Raw genomic sequence first — 18088 nt, 5'->3', positions numbered from 1 at the left:
AAATAAAGATATCCAATAAAGCTAAATATGTGGGCAAATATAAAAGCCAGTATTACTGTAATTTTTGTTTGTAACTCTACATTTTATTTTCTATGATTTAAAAGATAAATTCATGAAAATAATTGCAAATCTATGTTATTAGCACACAAGGCATAAAGATTTAATCTGTTACAACAATAACATTAGGAGGGGAAGGAACTATATGGGATTAGAGTTTTGTATGCAATTGGAACTAAATTGGTGTCAATTCAAATTAGATGGTTTTAACTTTATGGCGTTATATGTAATCCCATGATAACCACAAAGAAAATATCTACATAATATATACAAAAGGAAATGAGAAAGGAATCAAAATTTGTCACTACAAAAAATCAACTAAACACAAAAGAAGGCAGTAATGGAGGAAATGAGGAACAAAAGAGCTAGAAGACATACAGAAAACAAATAGCAAAATGGCAGAAGTAAGTCCATCCTTATCAGTAATCAATTTAAATGTAAATCGATTTAAACTTTCCACTCACAAGGCAGAATTGATTAAAAACAACAACAACAGGGCCCCCCTGGTGGCGCAGTGGTTGAGAGTCTGCCTGCCGATGCAGGGGACACGGGTTCGTGCCCTGGTCTGGGAAGATCCCACATGCTGCGGAGTGGCTGGGTCCGTGAGCCATGGCCACTGAGCCTGCGCATCTGGAGCCTGTGCTCTGCAATGGGAGAGGCCACAACAGCGAGAGGTCCACGTACCACAAACAACAACAACAACAAAAATCCAACTATATGCTGTCCACAAGAGATTCACTTTAGAACTAAAGACACAAATAGGTTGAAAGTGAAAGGATGGAAAAAGATATTTCACGCAAATAGCAACCAAAAGAGAGCTGGGCTGGCTACACTAATACCAGACAAAATAAACTTTAAGTTTTTTAAAATAAAGTTTATAAGAGACAAAGAAGGATATTATTTATTGATAAAAGAAAAAAATTCAACAATATATAACAATCATAAAGATATATGCACCAAACAGTATAGTCCCAAAATATATGATGCAAACATTGGCCGACTTGAAAGGAGAGCTAGATAATAAAACTACTAATAATAGTTGGATAATTCAGTACCACACTTTCAATAATGTATAGAACAAGACAGAAAATCAATAATGGAACAGAGGACTTGAACAAGACTATAAACCAACTACAGGGGGCTTCCCTGGTGCCGCAGTGGTTGAGAGTCCGCCTGCCGATGCAGGGGACACGGGTTCGTGCCCCGATCCGGGAAGATCCCACATGCCACGGAACAGCTGGGTCCATGAGCCATGGCCGCTGAGCCTGCGCGTCCGGAGCCTGTGCTCCGCAATGGGAGAGGCCACAACAATGAGAGGCCTGTGTACCGCAAAAAAAAAAAAACAAACCAACTATGCCTAACATACATATACAGAACGCTCCACCTATCAACTGCAGAATACACACTTTCTCAAGTGCACATGGGGTATTCTCCAGAATAAACTAATTGTTATGCTCTAAAACAAGCTTTAGTAAATGTTAAAAGATTAATATCATATAAAGTATCTTTTCTAACCATAAAGGAATGAAGCTAAAAATCAATAATGGAAAGAAAGTTGTAAAATTCACAAATACATGGAACGTAAACAACACACTCTTAAACAACTAATAGGTCAAAGAAGAAATGAGAAAATCCTTAGAGATGAATGAAAATAAAAACACAACATACCAAAACAGGAGATTCAGCAAAGGCAGTGCTAAGAAGAAAATTTATAGCTGTAAAACCTACATTAAGAAAGAAAAAAGATCTCAAACCAATAACTTAACTTTACACCTTAAAGAACTAGAAAAAGAAGAGAAAGCTAAACTCAAATCTAGCAGAAGGAAGGAAAAAATAAAGGTTAGAGCAGAGATAAATAAAATAGAGAACAGAAAAACAACAGAGAGCCAACAAAACCAAAAGGTGGTTCTTTGACAAGATCAACAAAATTGACAAACCTTTAACTAAATGCACTAAGAAAAAAAAGGAAGGAGAATCAAAATTTAAAATCAGAAATGAAAGGGGCATTACTGTCAATTTTATAGAGATAAATGTGATTAAAGGTTTGCAACAACATGGATGGACTTGGAGGGTATTATACTAAGTGAAATAAGTCAGACAGAGACAGACAAATACTGATGATATCACTTACATGTGGAATCCAAAAAATACAACAAACTAGTGAATACAACAACCGACTCATAGTTGTAGAGAAAAGACTGTGGTTACCAGTGGGGAGTAGGAAGGGGGGAGGGCAACATAGGGGTAGGGGATTAAGAGGTACAAACTATTATGTATAAAACAAATAAGCTATGAGGATATATTGTACTACATGGGGAATATGGCCAGTATTTTATAATACCTATAAATGAAGCATACCCTTTAAAAATTGTAAATCACTATTTGTACACCTGTAAATTGTATAATATTGTGTATCAACTATTTTTAAATAAAAAATTAAAATAACAGAATGAAATAAAATATAATACCATGTATGGTTGCTCAAAACAGTTTAAAAAAAGGCTTCAGGATCTTTTGTACCACAATATTATTATTACTGGCATTAGTTTATATTGTTCTATGAATATGAAGGTATAATCTAATGAGGGCAATATAGTATATTAAAAACTAAAATCACAAAGAAATAAATATAATACAAATGATACTAAAAAATATGATTAAAGGGAATAGTATGAACAATTGCATACCAACAAATTTGATAACATAGAAGAAATGGAAAAATGTCTAGAAACACATAGTCTAACAAAACTTACTCATGAAGAAACAGACAAACTGAATAGACCTTTAACTAGGAAGGAGATCAAATCAGTAATCAAAAACCTCAAAAAAAACAACTATGTTTGGTCCAAATAAAGAAAACTACGTACCAATATCCCTCGTGAATAGTTATGCAAAAATCCTCAACAAAATACTAGCAAACAAATTCAGTAGTATATTAAAAGGTTTCTACACCATGATCAAGTGAGTTTTATTCCAGGAACGCAAGGATGTTCAACATACAAAAACCAACCAATCACCACATTAATAGATTGAAAAGGGAAAAAACCCACATCTCAATTAATGCAGAAAAAGAATTTGCCAAATTTAAATATCTTTTCATGATTAGGAACTCAACAAACTAAGACTAGAAAGACACTATCTCAATATAATAAAGGCCATACACGAAAAGCCCACAGCTAATGTCATACTTAATGGTGAAAGAGAAAATCTTTTCCTTTAAAATCAGGAACAAGACAATGATGCGTATGTTCATTGCTTCTATTCAACACAGTATTAGAAGTTCTAGCCAAAGCAATTAGGCAAGAAAAAGAAGTAAAAGGCACCCAGATTGGAAAATAAACTATGCCTGGTCACAAATGACATAATCTTATATGTAGAAATTTCTGAAAATTCTACCAAAGACTATTCAAGCTTGCTATGGTGTGTTTCCATCCAAAATCCATATGTTGACATTCTAACCCTCAAAGGTGACGGTATTAGGAGGTGGGGCATTTGGGAGGTGCTTAAGTCATGAGAGTGGAGCTCTCATGAATGGGATTAGTGCCTTATAAAAGCAGCTCCAGAGAAATCACTAGCCTCTGTTGACTTTGCAAGAAGTGGGTAGTCTGAAACCAGGAAGAGGGCTTTCACCAGAACCCAATCATGCTGGCTGAATTCCAGTCTCCAGAACTGTGAGAAATAAATTTCTGTTGTTCATAAACAACCTAGTCTGTGGCATTTTGTTATATCAGCCCAAATGGATTAAGACAGAGCTAATAAATGAATTCAGCAAGTTGCTATACACTAGCGAGGAACAACCCAAAGAGAAAATTAAGAAAATAATTCCATTCACAGTAGCATCGAAAATAATAAAATACTTAGGATTAAAGTTAAGCAAGGAGGCAGAAGACTTGTACAATGAAAGTTACAAAACACTGGGACTTCCCTCATGGCGCAGTGGTTAAGAAGCCTCCTGCCGATGCAGGGGACCCGGGTTCAGGCCCTGGTCTGGGCAGATCCCACATGCCGTGGAGCAACTAAGCCCGTGCGCCACAACTACGGAGCCTGCGCTCTAGAACCCGAGAGCCACAACTACTGAAACCCATGAGCCTAGAGCCTATGCTCCACAGCAAGAGAAGCCACCGCAATGAGAAGCCTGCACACTGCAATGAAGAGTAGCCCCCGCTCGCCGCAACTAGAGAAAGCCCACGTGCAGCAACAAAGACCCAATGCAGCCAAAAATAAATAAATTAAGTAAATAAATTTATTTTAAAAATTACAAACATTGCTGAAGGAAATTAAGGAATATATAAATAAGTAGAAAAATATCTCATATCCATGGATTTGAAGACTTAATTCCGGTAAGATAACAATATTACCCAAAGAGATATACAGGTTTTATGTAATCCTTATCAAAATCCCAATGGTGTTTTTGCAGAAATAGAAAAATCCATACAGAAATTCATGTGGAATCTCAAGGGAATAGTCAAATTACTCTTGAAAAACAAGAACAAAGTTGCAAGACTCATTCTTCCTGATTTCAAAACTTATTACAAAGCTGCAGTACTCAAAACACTGTGGTACTGCCATAAAGATAGACCAATGGAATAGAACAGATAGTGCAGAAATAAGCCCTGGCACACACAGTCAATTGGTTTTTGACAAATGTGCTAAGACCATTCAATAGGGGAAAGGAGGCTTTTCAACAAATGGTGCTGGGAAAACTTGATATCCACAAGCAAAATCGTGAAGTTGGACTCTTATCTGACACCATATATGAAAGTTAGCTCGAAATAAATCGAAGACCTAAATGTAAGAGCTAAAACTATGAAAGTCTTAGAAGAAAATTGGGGAAATCCTTGTGATGCTGTATTTGGCAATGATTTTTGGATATGACCCTAAAAGCGCAGGCAACAAAAGAAAATTGATAAATTGGACTACATCAAAACTAAAACCTTTCTGCATCAAAGGACATTATCAAGAGAGTGAGAAGACAAACACAGAATGGAGAAAATATTTGTAAATCATATATCTGATTAGGGATTAATATTCAGGATATTAAGAACTCCTTCTGCCTGCCAATGCAGGGGACAAGGGTTCGAGCCCTGGTCTGGGAAGATCCCACATGCTGCGGAGCAACTGGGCCCGTGAGCCACAACTACTGAGCCTGTGCGTCTGGAGCCTGTGCCCCGCAAGGGGAGAGGCCGCGACAGTGAGAGGCCCGTGCACCGCGATGAGGAGTGGCCCCCGTTCGCCGCAACTAAAGAAAGTCCTCGCACAGAAACGAAGCCAAATAAATAAATTAATTAATTAATTTTTAAAAAAACTCCTAAAACTCAACAACAACAACAAAAAAACCAAACAACCCAGCTCAAAAATGAGCAAAGGACTTGAATAGACATTTTTCCAAAGAAGATATGCAAACAGCTAATTAGCACGGGAACAGATGCTCAACATCAATAGCCATTAGAGAAATGCAAATCAGGACCATGGTGAGGTACCACTTCATACCTGTTAGGATGGCTATCATTAAAAAAGAGGGCATATAAGAAGTACCGGCAAGGATGTGGAAAAATTGGAAACTTTGTGCACTGCTGCGGGGAATGTAAAATGCTTCTGTTGTTTGGTGATTCCTCAAAAAGTTAAACATAGACTTATGATATGATCTAGCGATTCTACTCCTAGGTATGTACCCAAAAGAATTGAAAGCAGGGACTCAGATATTTACACCGTCATGTTGATGACGTCATGGCCTTATTCACTATAGCCAAAAGGTGAAAACGACCTAAATGTCCATCAAAGGATGAGTGGATAAACAAAACGTAGTATCTTCATACAATGGAGTATTATTCAGCCTTAAAAAAAGGAAATTCTGACACAGGCTACCATGTGGATGAACCTTACAGGCATTGGGCAGAGTGAATGATCCAGTCACAAGAGAACAAACACCGTATGATTCCACTTACACGAGGACCTAGAATAGTCAAATTCACAGAGACAGAAAGTAGGAAGGACGGGGCCAGGGCCAGGGCCTGGGGGAGGGGCGGGGGGAGTTGTTTAATGCGTAGAGTCTCTTTGGGATGATAAAAAAGTTCTAGAGACGATAGTGGTGATGGTTGCACAGCACCGTGAATGTACTTAATGCCAGTTAATGTACACTTAAAATGGTAAATTTTAAGTTATATACATTTCTCTACAAAGATTAAAAAAAAAAAAATCCCCTATGGTTTCCCTACTTTAAATGCTCCAGTAAACTGTACCCCCCAAATTCAGAGTAAACCCTGACTCCTCCCCTGGTCCAACCTTGCCCACGCCACAGCCAGCTCCCCTCTTGCAGGTGCCCCAGTACCAGCCACACCAGGTGCCTTCAGACCCTCCAAGGAGCCATGTTGATCCCTGCCCCAGGCCCTTTGCACCTGCTGTTCCCTAATTTGCTAAAGGTTGCCTCTTCCCCTTCCTTCAGCTCAATGTCACCCTAGCCCCACAGAGAGCTTTTGTTCCTTCAAAGCTCTCACTGCTCCCTTATATGGCCAGTGAGCTGTGAGCTCCAACGGGGCCCTCTCTTATCCTTGGCCACATCAAATCCCCAGGGCTTGGGGCTCAGAATTTGCTAGAGGCAGAAAGGAAGGAGGGAAGGAGGGTGAGAGGGACGGAGAGATGAAACGGGCAAGAAAAGGGGTTGTGTGAAGACCAGGAAATAGAAGAAGATGCTGGGTGGGGGTGGGGGGTCTTGGTCTTCACACAGGGCAGGGGCTTCCTGGGGGAGGGTCTCCACATTCTTGCAGCCCTGGGGCAGGGTTAGGGGAGCGGGCACAGCCTTTCTCACCATGGTGGCCGCTCTGGGGACGAGGATGCCCCGGTGGAGCCTGATCCCCCCTCCCCTACACTCCCCGGGTATGGACCAGGGCGGGGGGCACCCCATCGGCCAAGTGGAGGTTTCCACTCCCCGCAGAGGCAGCAGGTGCAGAAGGCCTGCATCCCTAGACGGCCAGGGGCCGGGCTCTGAGCAGGCCTAGAGCCAGCCAGGCCTTTGACGCCCCCAGGGCCATACCTTGTACTCCTGAACCCGCCATGGTGTCCGGTGTGGAGCTGGGCAAACAGCCAGCACTTGATAAATGCCTGAAGCTTGATACACCCCAGTGCCCCTGGCCCTGACTCTGCACTGCTGCGGTGAGAGGCCGGTGGGCAGGGAAGGGTGAGCTGAGAAGGGCGCCCAGTGTTCTGTGATGACCCCTCCAGGGGCTTCCAACAGGGCCGAGGGACTGGCCGGGGCAGCCCAGCTCTGGGCTCTGTGTGTGGGGTCTTTTCTGGGGGGTGGAATCACGTCTGCCTGCGGGCTCTGCAGGCTGAGTGCGGGACAGGGTGCGCCCCAGGCGGGGCAGGTCCCTGGCACGTCCCTGTGGCCTCCCCAAGCCCCGGGAGGCCTGGCCCGGGTTCTCCTTCCCAGCAGCCTCGCGCTTCGCTTCCTTCTTCTTCTGTCCTCGGCTCTCTCAACTGTGAAGGGGTAAACTCGCTGGGCAAACAGGCTGGGCTTGGCGGTCCACATCCGGGATGTCTCAATCCTGCGACCCTGGCGGCCCCCACGGCCAGCCCTGCCCGAGGGTGGTGCTCCGGGGGGGAAAGGGCAGCGTCGGGCCACGGCACAGCCGTCCGCCCCCTCAGTCTTCCGCTGCACTGACTGAGTGCCTACTGTGTGCCAGCTGTGAACAGATGGGCCAGGCCCCTGCCACATGGAGTGTTCCTTCCGGGGTGCTGGTGGTGGTGGGGGGGCAGACGATAACCTTGAAGCTTGAAGAGATAACGTCCTCGAGGGCCGAGGCGCCCAGGCTGCTCACACGTGGTGCTGGGGGGTGCGGAGCGAGGGGCCGACCTTCGTGGGGACTGGGGCTGGCGGGGCCCCTCTGATAGCTGTGTGGTGCTGGCCACCCAGGGCGGGCGGAGGGATGTGCCAGCCTTGAAGGCGCCCAGCTCAGCTCTGGACCAGGGGCACAGATTGAGAGCTGAGCCTTTGGGGAGCGGGGAGAAGGCGGGCACGGGGACTCAGTCTGGGAGGCCAGATTCCCTGCTTCCTTCCTTCCTTCGGGTGGATTCAGGGGTCCGGGCTGTGTGCACTCCCCACCCACATGAGGGACCAGGTGCCACAGCCTCGAGCACCGGCTGTTGGCCTGGAGCGAGGGCAGGAAGGCCAGGCCCAGCCACAGCCTGAGAGCTCGGGAGGGCGGTGGGGGGGTAGGAGGGTGGAGGGAGGGGTCCAGCGCACCCTCCAGGCCTGTTGTGCAAGGGGCCCCACCCTGCCCTCCCCCAGAGGCCCCTCCAGCTGTGCCCTCTGCAGAGGGGACAACTGGGTTGGCTGTGAAAGAGAACTTTGGAGATCACGCACCCCAGGCCGGGAGGTGACAGTGAGGATGGGGGAGGGGCAGCTGGAGGGCAGCCTGAGCGCCTGCCCTGGGGTCCCCGAAGCAGGCAGTGAGTGGGGTCTGAGCCCGAGGTGAGACCCAGGGCCTAGGTCTGCAGGAGCCCCCATGCTGCTGCCGGTGCCGGAAACGCCCCAAAGACACCAGGAACCAAAAGGAGACGCAGGACCTGTGGGGCCATTTGCCAAGCTGGGGGGATGACGTCGGTAAAAGACGTTTAGAGCTTTAAGATGGGTTTTTCCTTTGCCCCAGAAATTCCACTTCAACGGACTTATCCGAAAGACAAAGGCGGAGGGCAGGGCGGAGGGCAGGGCGGGGGTGGGTGGGGGGGCCTGTGCACCCCGCCCCCCAGCCGTCCTGTGCTCAGACACGGCAGGTTTGGGGTGAGGACGCCCAGTGGCTGAGAGCCAGAGCCAGAGGAGGGAATGGACGGGGGGAGGAGTGTGGCTGGGGGGCTTCACTGACCAGGGCCCCCCCAAAACCTGCCATACCAGTCGGGGGAGCAGGCCTTCGTGGCTCCCGCTTGGGGCAGGTACTGGGGTTTAGAGATCCCTGGTCCCCCAGTGCCCCCCGTCAGCCCTGCGGGGGGCCCCGGGGGCACATCACTGTGTACACGGGTCCCTGCTCAGCCTGCCGTTGGCCGGGGACCCCAGGTGGGTCTGGGATTCCTCTGTGCCCCTTCCCTGGGATTAACCTGCCAGCCTTGGGCATGAGGCGAGGGTCAAACAGGACCCAGGCTGGGAGCCCCTGGCCCTGCCTTGGCCAGTCCCGGCGTGCGCGCCAGGGCGTCCATCCTCAGGGCCTCGGTTTCCCCTTGAGTTTGAACTTGGTGACAGAGAGGAGCCCGGAGGCCTGGCAGGGTCCTGCTGGCACAGCTGGGAGCTCTGGGACCCCCGGGAGCCTGCAGACTGGTACCCCCCTCCATACATGGCATGCACACCCCGCAGCGAGCAGGACCCCCGCCGCCCCCGCCAGGCGGAGCGATGGCCTCGCAGCCCCTGCTCACCCCTCGGGGATGGGGTGGTGAGCACCTCTGGGCAGCTCCCCCACGGCTGCCTCTTCCCCTCCAATCCCCCCTGACCACCTCAGCCAGGCTCGCGGGAGGTGCTGCCTCCCGGGGTCTGAGCCCGCCTGCTGCCCACACACCGCACCCTACCCGGGCCCCATCCTATCGCGGGCGCGGGGCTGCAGCAAGGCGGGACCCAGGCAGGCCGAGGCGGCCCTGCTTTGTGGGGGCTTTGCCAGCACCACCCTCCGGCTCCATCCACGCTTTCTCTCTTGATCTCAGAAGCGGCGGGCTGGGGCGTGGGGGAGGGGTCCTGCACCTCTGAGGCCCAGAGCCGCAGATCCTTCCTCCTCTAGGCTCTTGTGTGTCACGGCCCCTCCCCAAGAGCAAACACACGTGGCTGCCGTGGGGAGAGGACAGCACCCTGCGTGGCCCAGGAGCTGGGCACGGGGCCAAGGCTTCCCGCTATATAAGCCCCAGGGCCCCCAGGGAAGCGAGCGTCGTGCCCCACTCCCTCCTCGCCACCTGCCCACCGCCCTGCCGGCCCTCAGGATGGGTGCCCAGAGCGGGTGCTGGGCCCTGGCCTGGGCCCTGGTGGTCCTGCCCTTGGTGCAGAAAGCAGGTAAGGCCTAAGCCCCTCACTCCATCTCGTCGGCCCCCGCAGGCCACTCGCCTGTGTGTCTCCGGCCGACAGCGCACAGCGTGTCCTCCGCGGGGCCCTGCATGCCCCAGACTCCTGGCCCCCCCGGAGCGCCCAGCCTGCGTTGGGAGAAGTTAGGTCCCCCTGGGGAAACTGAGGGTCTCAGCCTCCGGGATGGGACTGGGGGGGCTCTGGGTGAGGAGACTGGGTTGGGGGTTCTCTCTGGTTCCCGTGAGGCCCCCAGAGCAGAGCAGGCAGGGGACGGCACAGCTGCCTGATGGCAGGGAGAGCAGCAGGGTTGCATCTCCCACGCTCCGCCCTCTGGGCTGGCCCGGGGTCACGGCCATCATGGCAGCCCCATCCCAGCGCTGGCTCTGCTCCTGGAGCTATAACTGCCCTGCGGCCTTTCTCATCCTCACCTGACTGCCGCCTGTCTGGCCCTGCGGCACTCCAAGCCAGGGAAGCACCGTGAGCCCTAACGCTTACTGTCAACACGAAAGATGCTGCCTGGGGTGGTCGGTGACACCCAGCTGGGCTGGCCTGGAGCCCTGGCCACCAGGGGCCACCCCTCCGTCCCCAGGCCCCATGGACTGCTCCGGCAGCCCCTCTACGGCACCTCAGCCCAAGCTCGGGGGTCTGGGCAGGTGGGCACCAGCCCGAGGCTCTCTCCATCTGTGAAAGGGAGGTGCTGAAGGGGAGGGGGTTGTCTCCCAGAGCCCCTGCCCCAAGCCGCCTTTCTGGGAGGGCGAACAGGGCTGGGTGCGGGGTGGGGGGGCATTCCCATGGGAGCTCCCGGTGGGGGTCCCGCACGGTTTGGGTGGCCAGCCAGCCTGCCTCAGCCCCCGGGGCAGCAGGCCTGCCGTCAGCCCACTCCCCTTCCTCTGGCTGGGGGCAAATCCCTGGGATGGGTCTGTGCTCCTGTCAGAAGGAGACACGCACCGTGGCGGGAAGTGGGCCTCTGGGCAGCCTGGATGAAAACCAGGAACCCCAGCTGCTAGTCCCCCAGGGGCTCAGGGCCAGAAGCAAGGTTCCCCTGGCCCCTGCCCCCACTGAAAAATGCATTTCTCAAGGAGGCGAAAACTGTAAAAACAGGGACAAAGTTTATTACTAGAGACAGCACAACCCGTGGGAGAGCTCACAGAGAAACAGTGTGTTTAGTTAAGACAGAAGCAAGGCAGATCCTAACCACTCACCTCCCCCAGAGAGAAAGGGTGTGGGCGCCCCCCAGTGAGGAGGACCCCAGGAAAGAGGCGGTGAAGTCATTCACACAGGACAGTTCTTCCGGGTCTCCGTTTACCTCTGGCCAATTATCCGCTTTCCCTTTCCACACCCTTAACCGCCCTAGGACCCTCCCCAACATGCGTGCGCAACCTTTAGCCAAGATGGATCCCAGCCCAGAGGCCTATGGGAGGCCTTGGCATCACCTATTAGGGGGTGGCGCCCCCTCCTTTTTGACCCCCGAGGAGCCTTTCTGCGCGTGTGCAGTGTCTCCCTTGCCCCAGGGATGGGAAATACGTGATCTCTTGATCTTTTCCTCAAACAAAGGTTAGCCCCTCTCTGCTCCTGCCATGACTGTTACCTTAAAGCGTCCACCAGAAGCAAAGTCCAGCTTTTCACCCTGTTCCTGTTATTTCCATCTCCAAGTGCAGACGGGAGGCTGCTTGTAAACATCTAGCCTGGAGCCTATCTATCTCCTGCCTCAAATGGGTGTCCCCTGGGCTGAAGCCCCCTTAGGGGTGGGTGAGGTTGGGCCCTGTGGGGGGGGGCTTCCTATCAGGGGGATGTGCACCCAGACTGCAGCGTGATGGGGTGGTCAACAGCAGGCATTTCTCTGGCCAAGCGCTGGACCCAGGTTCACTGGGCAGTCACCTGGCCCAAGGAGGGTGTGCCATGTGAGCCTGTCCCTGTGAAGCCCCCTGATTTCTCGACCATGGGGTGGGTACAACAGCGGACACACGTGGGAGGGGCCGCAGGCCGGGGGTCAGGGGCAGACGGGGGAGCAGCCACGCTTCTGGGAAACGCAGTCAACTAGGGCCCTTAAGAGGAGAGAGAAATTCCAGGCCAGTCCCTGTGGTTCCCACGTCGGTGTCCCAGACGGGAAAGTCGCACAGGGAGTGGAGGCTGGCATGGTAGCTGCAGAGCCGAGCCCCAGCGCCACCGGGGACGTGTGGACCCCTGGGGCTGCCCCTCCCACTCCCGAAGAGGCGCAGGCTTCGGCCGAGCATGGAGACCCCCACAGACGTGATGAAGGAATGCGGAGGCCCCAGCCTGAGCCTGAGACAGAGGGGCCTGGAGGGGGGCACAGTCCTGTCCATCAAGATTGTGGGGGCACCTGGACACTGGAGGGCTGTGCCTGGTGGCGGGGGACACAGGTGACCTGGGGAGCCGTGCCAGCACTGGGCCCCCAGGCCTCCCATCTGCCGCGGCTGGCGGGTTCTAAGGTGGAGCTGGCTCTGGTCTTGGGTTTCTGCTAAGTGATGCCCAGGAGCCTCCCCAGCCGTGTGTGTCCTTCTCCCCAACAAAGCCAGGCTTTGTCCTTCTCTGAGGGATGTGTGGATGGGGCCAAACGCTCTCCCTGGGGTGGCCTGGGGTCAGTGAGGCCAACAGCTTTTCCTGATTCCATTCTACCCTGAGCCACAGCGAGATGCGGTGCAGATGGGGAGGGCGGGTCAGCTCCCTGCCGAAGCTCCCATCCCAGCATCGGGTGCTGTTCACGTGGCCACCATCCCGCAGCCCTTGGAGACCAAGGGACAGGTGGCTGATGTCAGGCTTCTCGTGGACTCCGGTTCCCTTTTCCCACAGAGACCCAGGGCAGTGCGGAGCAGAGCTGGGCAAGTCAGGAGGCTACCATGAACGGTGAGAGGGTGGACAGCGGTAGAAAGGGCCCCACACGGAGCTGGCAGGGGATCTGGGCAGGGGCCGGGGGTGGACCCTTTGCCACATTAGCTATGTGCCACACTGAGACCCTCCTGGATCCCATCTGCCCACAGGACGGGACAGCGGAGGGGGCCTAAGAAAACAAAGGCACCGAGCAGACGGGCTCAGACGCTCACATGCACTCACACACGTGTGCACACACGTTCACACCCACACGTCTGTGCTTACATGAATGCCCACCCACTCACTCGCAGGCGTGGACACACTCATATGCTCACACACACACACAGACCTGGGCAGGAGCGTGTCCTGGGCAGATGGATAGGGTCCTGGAGGGGACAGCGTTAGTCCTGGGCTCCCTTGGCTGGGCCAGGGGTTGGCCTGCGGCTCCCTGCTGCCCCGGGGCAGCCAGTGAGGAGGACGGCAGTCCTGGGAAGGGGTGTCCTGGCTGGTCCCTGCCCGGCCGTGTTCGGGTGTGACCCAGCCTACTCTGCAGCCCGGCGTGTGACCTTCATCCCGCCCATCACTGGCTTCCCCACCATGAGCTGTAAGTGGTCGCCGCCCATTGCCCACAGGGACAGGGGTGTTTGCCAGCCTCAGGGGGTGGTCACAGACCTGGGGATAAAGCCGGGACAGTGTGGGCAGCCGGGAAGCTGGAGCTTGGCTGGAGCCGGGCCTTGGGCGTGGCTGGGAGCCATCCCCGTAGATGGTTCTGCTGGGTGCTGACCCGGGTGCTGCTGTCGGAGGAATGGGAGAATCCGGAGCAGAGGGGAGTGAGGAAGGGGGCGGCGGCTCCCCACCCCGAAACCGGGGGCTGGTCCCAGGGAAGGCTGCCCTCCCCCACCGCGCACTCCCCACAGCCCTGAACGCGGCGCACGGCGGGCGGGTTTGCAGCACGTGGGGCGACTCCCACTACAAGACCTTCGACGGCGACGTCTTCCGCTTCCCCGGGCTGTGCAACTACGTCTTCTCCGCGCACTGCGGTGCCACCTACGAGGACTTCAACCTCCAGCTCCGCCGCGGCCTGGTGGGCTCCAGGCCCACGGTCACCCACATCACCCTCAAGACGCAGGGGCTGGTGCTGGAGGTCTCCAACGGGTCCATCCTGGTCAACGGGAGGCGGTGAGCCTGCCCGGGTGTGGAGGGGCCAGGCTCCAGGGTGGGCCGGGCTCAGAGCTGGCGGGGAGGGCACTGGACCCGTGGGAGCACCAAACTTTCCGGCCCAGGGAGGAGCTGCCCTACAGCCGCGCCGGCCTCCTGGTGGAGGAGAGCAGTGCCTACGTCAAGATCAACGTCCGGCTGATGCTAACCTTCACGTGGAACGGAGAGGACAGCGCCCTGGTGAGGCTGCCCACCCCGACGCCCTCCCCACCCAGGGGGAGCCCTGCGGGAGCTGGGTGGATGGGGGCTGGGGCCCTGCTGGGCCCGCAGAAGCTAGAGCTGCCCCTCCCCCGCCCCCAGCTGGAGCTGGACCCCAGGTATGCCAACCAGACCTGCGGCCTGTGCGGGGACTTCAACGGGCTCCCGGCCATCAACGAGTTCTATGCCCACAGTGAGTGCGCAGCAGGTGGCCGGGCCCAGGCTGGACGCTCCCAGGGAGGCTGGGGCGCAGGGTGGGGGCCTCGTCGGGACGCTGGGCAGGGAGCAGATCGGGGCGTGGCAACGCTTCCAGTGATGCCCCAGAGGGAAGTTTCGGGGGTCCTGAGCATGGGCGGGAGCTCTGCCCCCAGAGCCCCTCCGGGCCCCTGCATGGAGTGCCTCCTCTCTGCAGATGCCAGGCTGACCCCTCTGCAGTTTGGGAACCTGCAGAAGCTGGATGGGCCCACGGAGCAGTGCCAGGACCCCCTGCCCTCCCCAGCTGACAACTGCACGGATGAGGTGAGTGCCTGCCCGCAACCCCTGCAAATACGTGTCCCCCCAAACACAGTCTCACCAAGAGGGGGGCACTCAGGAAGCCCAGAGCAAAAGCCCTTCCGATGTGCTGGGAGGACCCCACCTTTGGAAGTGGCCTAGCAGCTCCAGGATCCCTGAAACCAGCAGAATCCACGAGGCTTAAATGGGGAACTGAAGCTAGTCAGGGGTGGGGGCTGAACAAGGGGGACGGTCACCGACAGGTCGGCACTGACCCTGCTGGGGCTGGCTGACGGTGGGCACCTCCGCCTCCCCCTTCTCTGAGCCGCCTCCAGCATGGGGTCTGCACCCGTCCTGGGCACGCGCACCGTGGGCGGGTGTGTCCTGGAGCCCGGGGTGGGCACAGGGAGTCCAGGGTCGTGGGTCACCAAGCAGAGCTCTGCACAGAACAGTAGCAAGTTCTCAGAAGTTGAGCAGAAGGATGGGTGGCTGGCTGGAGGGATGGATGGATGGATATGTGGATGGACAGATGGACAGAGGAATGGAAGGACAGATGGGTGGATGGAGGGAGGGACGGATGAGAAGATGGATGCGTGATAGATGATGGGCAAGCAGGTGGCCGGCTGGCCGGCTGGAACCTCAGGGGAAGGGGGCTTCCTGGCCTGGGGAAAGGCTGCAGGGCTGGGGTCCCCACTGATACCGCACAGAGGACAGAGCCTCCAGCCTCTGTCTCACCAGGAGGGCATCTGTCGCCACACCCTGCTGGGCCCAGCCTTTGCTCAGTGCCACCGGCTGGTGGATGCCGAGGTGTACGTGGCCACCTGCACCCAGGACCTGTGCCGCTGCCCCACCTGCCCATGTGCCACCTTTGCGGAGTACTCTCGCCAGTGTGCCCACGCCGGGGGACAGCCGCAGAGCTGGAGGGGCCCTGACCTCTGCCGTGAGTGCCCCCATGCACTGGGGAGGAGCCCAAGGCCCTGTACCCACACTGGGTCCCTGGGGAGAGTGTGAGGGAGGCGACCCTCAGGCAGGACACCTGGCACCTGGCTGGGGATCCGGGCAGGTGGAGCCCCTCGGGGGGCCCACGGTGAGAGGATGGGCAGGAGATCAGAGGGGAATATGAAAGGCCTGCGGGCCCCCGAGGGCCCAGAGGGAGGACCTGGCTTGGGCACACTGAGCTGGGCTCACCCCTGAACCCAGGTGGGGGCGGGGGGGACGCCCCCGGAGGCTCGGGGCCCCACGCTCCTCTCCCCTTCCGCCTCACTCAGAAGATGGCTAGATGGGGCAAGAGGCGCCCCTTTGGGGACCCTTGGTGGCACATGGAAGGCGGGAGCAGGGTGGCTTCCTGGGGCCAAGCCCTGTCCTCCTCCCCACAGCCCAGACGTGCCCCCTGAACATGCAATACCAGGAGTGCGGCTCACCCTGCACGGACACCTGCTCCAACCCTGAGCGCTCCCAGCTCTGCGAGGACCACTGCGTCGACGGCTGCTTCTGCCCCCAAGGCAGGTCCTCCGGGCCCTTGGGGACCGCCCCCTACCTGGGCCTTTGCCCCCATCCGGTCGCTGTGTTTCCAACGCCTGGGCCCAGCCTCCGCTGACCACTTGTGCCCCCCGCCCCCCGCTGCTCCCCAGGCACAGTGATGGACGACGTCACCCACTCGGGCTGCCTGCCCCTGCGGCAGTGCCCCTGCATGCACGGCGGCCGCCCCTACGCCCCAGGGGCCTCCTTCACCACCAGCTGCAGCTCCTGGTAGGTCTCCCGGCCGGCCCCGCCCCTGCCCCGCGTGGGGCTCACCTCCCCCTCACCATGGCCCCTCTGTCACGGCTCCCCACCCCAGCACCTGCTCCGGGGGACTATGGCAGTGCCAGGACCTCCCGTGCCCGGGCACCTGCTCCGTCCAGGGCGGGTCCCACATCTCCACCTATGATGAGAAACTCTACGACGTGCACGGGGACTGCAGCTATGTCCTAACCAAGGTGAGCCCCGCCTGCTGGGCCCTCCCGGGACCCTCCGTCCTCCTCCACCCCAGGAGGGGTTCCATGACGGCCATCCGAGCGGTGAAGTCCCCCGGGGTTCCATTCCGAGAGGAAGCTCACACACATGGGGCCCAAGGGGCTCCCAGGTCTGGACAAGCCGCCCAGAGGTGACCAGGCGCCAGAGGCCCCCGACCCTGCAGGGGCTTCCTGGGCACAGGGCACCACACACACACACACGGTCCCTCCCTGCCCGGGGTGGGGGCTGGCCGACCCAGGACACGGGTGGGCTCTGTGCCGTCAGATATGTGCAGGCAATGCCCTCACCGTGCTGGCCGAGCTGCGGAAATGCGGCCTGACGGACAACGAGAACTGCCTCAGAACCGTGACGCTGTGGTTGGACGGAGGCGACACGGTGAGGGCCCGGCTGGGGGGCGGCGGCAGCGGCCCTCCGCGGGCTGGCCGGCCGGGCTCCGCCCCACGCCCACGCTGACCGCGGCCCCGCCTCCTCCCCCCAGACCATCCAGATCCAGGCCAACGGCGGGGTGTTCGTGAACTCCATCTACACGCAGCTGCCCGCGGCAGTGGGTACGTGGCCCCCGGGGTACGTGGCCCCCGGGGTACGGGCCCTGCGGCGGCCAGGCGGGACCTCTAGGTGGCGGCACCGAGCCAGCAGAGTCCCTCGCCAGCGCTTTGTGGCCTTGGGAGTCCCGGAAAGGCCCAGGGCTGGGTTCCCACCTGCAAGGTGGGGCCGTCACGGGCCTCATCCGTGACTCCGTGGGGACCCGTGTGGCGCAGACTCCGTGCCCGGCCTCACAGCAGCGTCAGCGGTCACGGCCCGAGCACACGTGCGAGTTCCTGCCCAGCTCCCGGGCCCCGAGGGGCGGCCGGGGTTCCTGCAGGGCAGCCCCCCGAGCCCTCGGCTCAGGCTCGGCTGGTCAGCACGGCGGCCTCTGACCTTCCCCCCCAACCCGCAGCCAACGCCACCGTCTCCAGGCCGTCATCCTTCTTCATCCTGGTGCACACGGGCCTCGGGTTGCAGCTGCAGGTACAGCTGGTGCCCCTCATGCAGGTGTTCCTCAGGCTGGACCCCTCCTACCGGGGCAGGATGTGCGGTGAGGCCAGCGGCGGGCTTGGGGGGCTGGGGGCGGGGCGTGGGGGGGGAGCGGGGGGTGGGCAGTCAGCGGTTCCCCGGGCGCAGCAGGGACCCCGGCCCCGGAAGGCGGGCCGGGAGGATGGAGAGCAGGACACGCTGCCCTCACAGCAGGCTTCATGTGGGGGCTGCCCGCCC

General features: G+C 56.4%; 1 protein-coding gene across 1 annotated transcript in view; it reads left to right on the top strand.

Moving 5' to 3' along the window:
* The first annotated feature begins 8441 nt into the window (after positions 1–8441).
* The window catches only part of LOC136127078 (mucin-5B-like), a 33158-nt gene continuing 23511 nt past the window's right edge, over positions 8442–18088 (top strand). The window contains exons 1-17 of the mRNA XM_065882493.1: positions 8442–8524; positions 10008–10078; positions 10121–10291; positions 12191–12337; positions 12899–12952; positions 13347–13520; positions 13834–14095; positions 14200–14314; positions 14435–14525; positions 14745–14851; positions 15563–15764; positions 16201–16326; positions 16456–16573; positions 16662–16800; positions 17102–17212; positions 17316–17385; positions 17775–17912. Of these exons, the coding sequence (XP_065738565.1) occupies positions 8442–8524; positions 10008–10078; positions 10121–10291; positions 12191–12337; positions 12899–12952; positions 13347–13520; positions 13834–14095; positions 14200–14314; positions 14435–14525; positions 14745–14851; positions 15563–15764; positions 16201–16326; positions 16456–16573; positions 16662–16800; positions 17102–17212; positions 17316–17385; positions 17775–17912 (2179 nt within the window). The remainder of the gene's footprint in view (positions 8525–10007; positions 10079–10120; positions 10292–12190; positions 12338–12898; positions 12953–13346; positions 13521–13833; positions 14096–14199; positions 14315–14434; positions 14526–14744; positions 14852–15562; positions 15765–16200; positions 16327–16455; positions 16574–16661; positions 16801–17101; positions 17213–17315; positions 17386–17774; positions 17913–18088) is intronic.

The sequence above is a fragment of the Phocoena phocoena genome, chromosome 8 (assembly GCF_963924675.1).
Source record: "Phocoena phocoena chromosome 8, mPhoPho1.1, whole genome shotgun sequence".
Taxonomy (NCBI): domain Eukaryota; kingdom Metazoa; phylum Chordata; class Mammalia; order Artiodactyla; family Phocoenidae; genus Phocoena; species Phocoena phocoena.
This window is presented reverse-complemented; position numbering and strand designations above follow the sequence as displayed.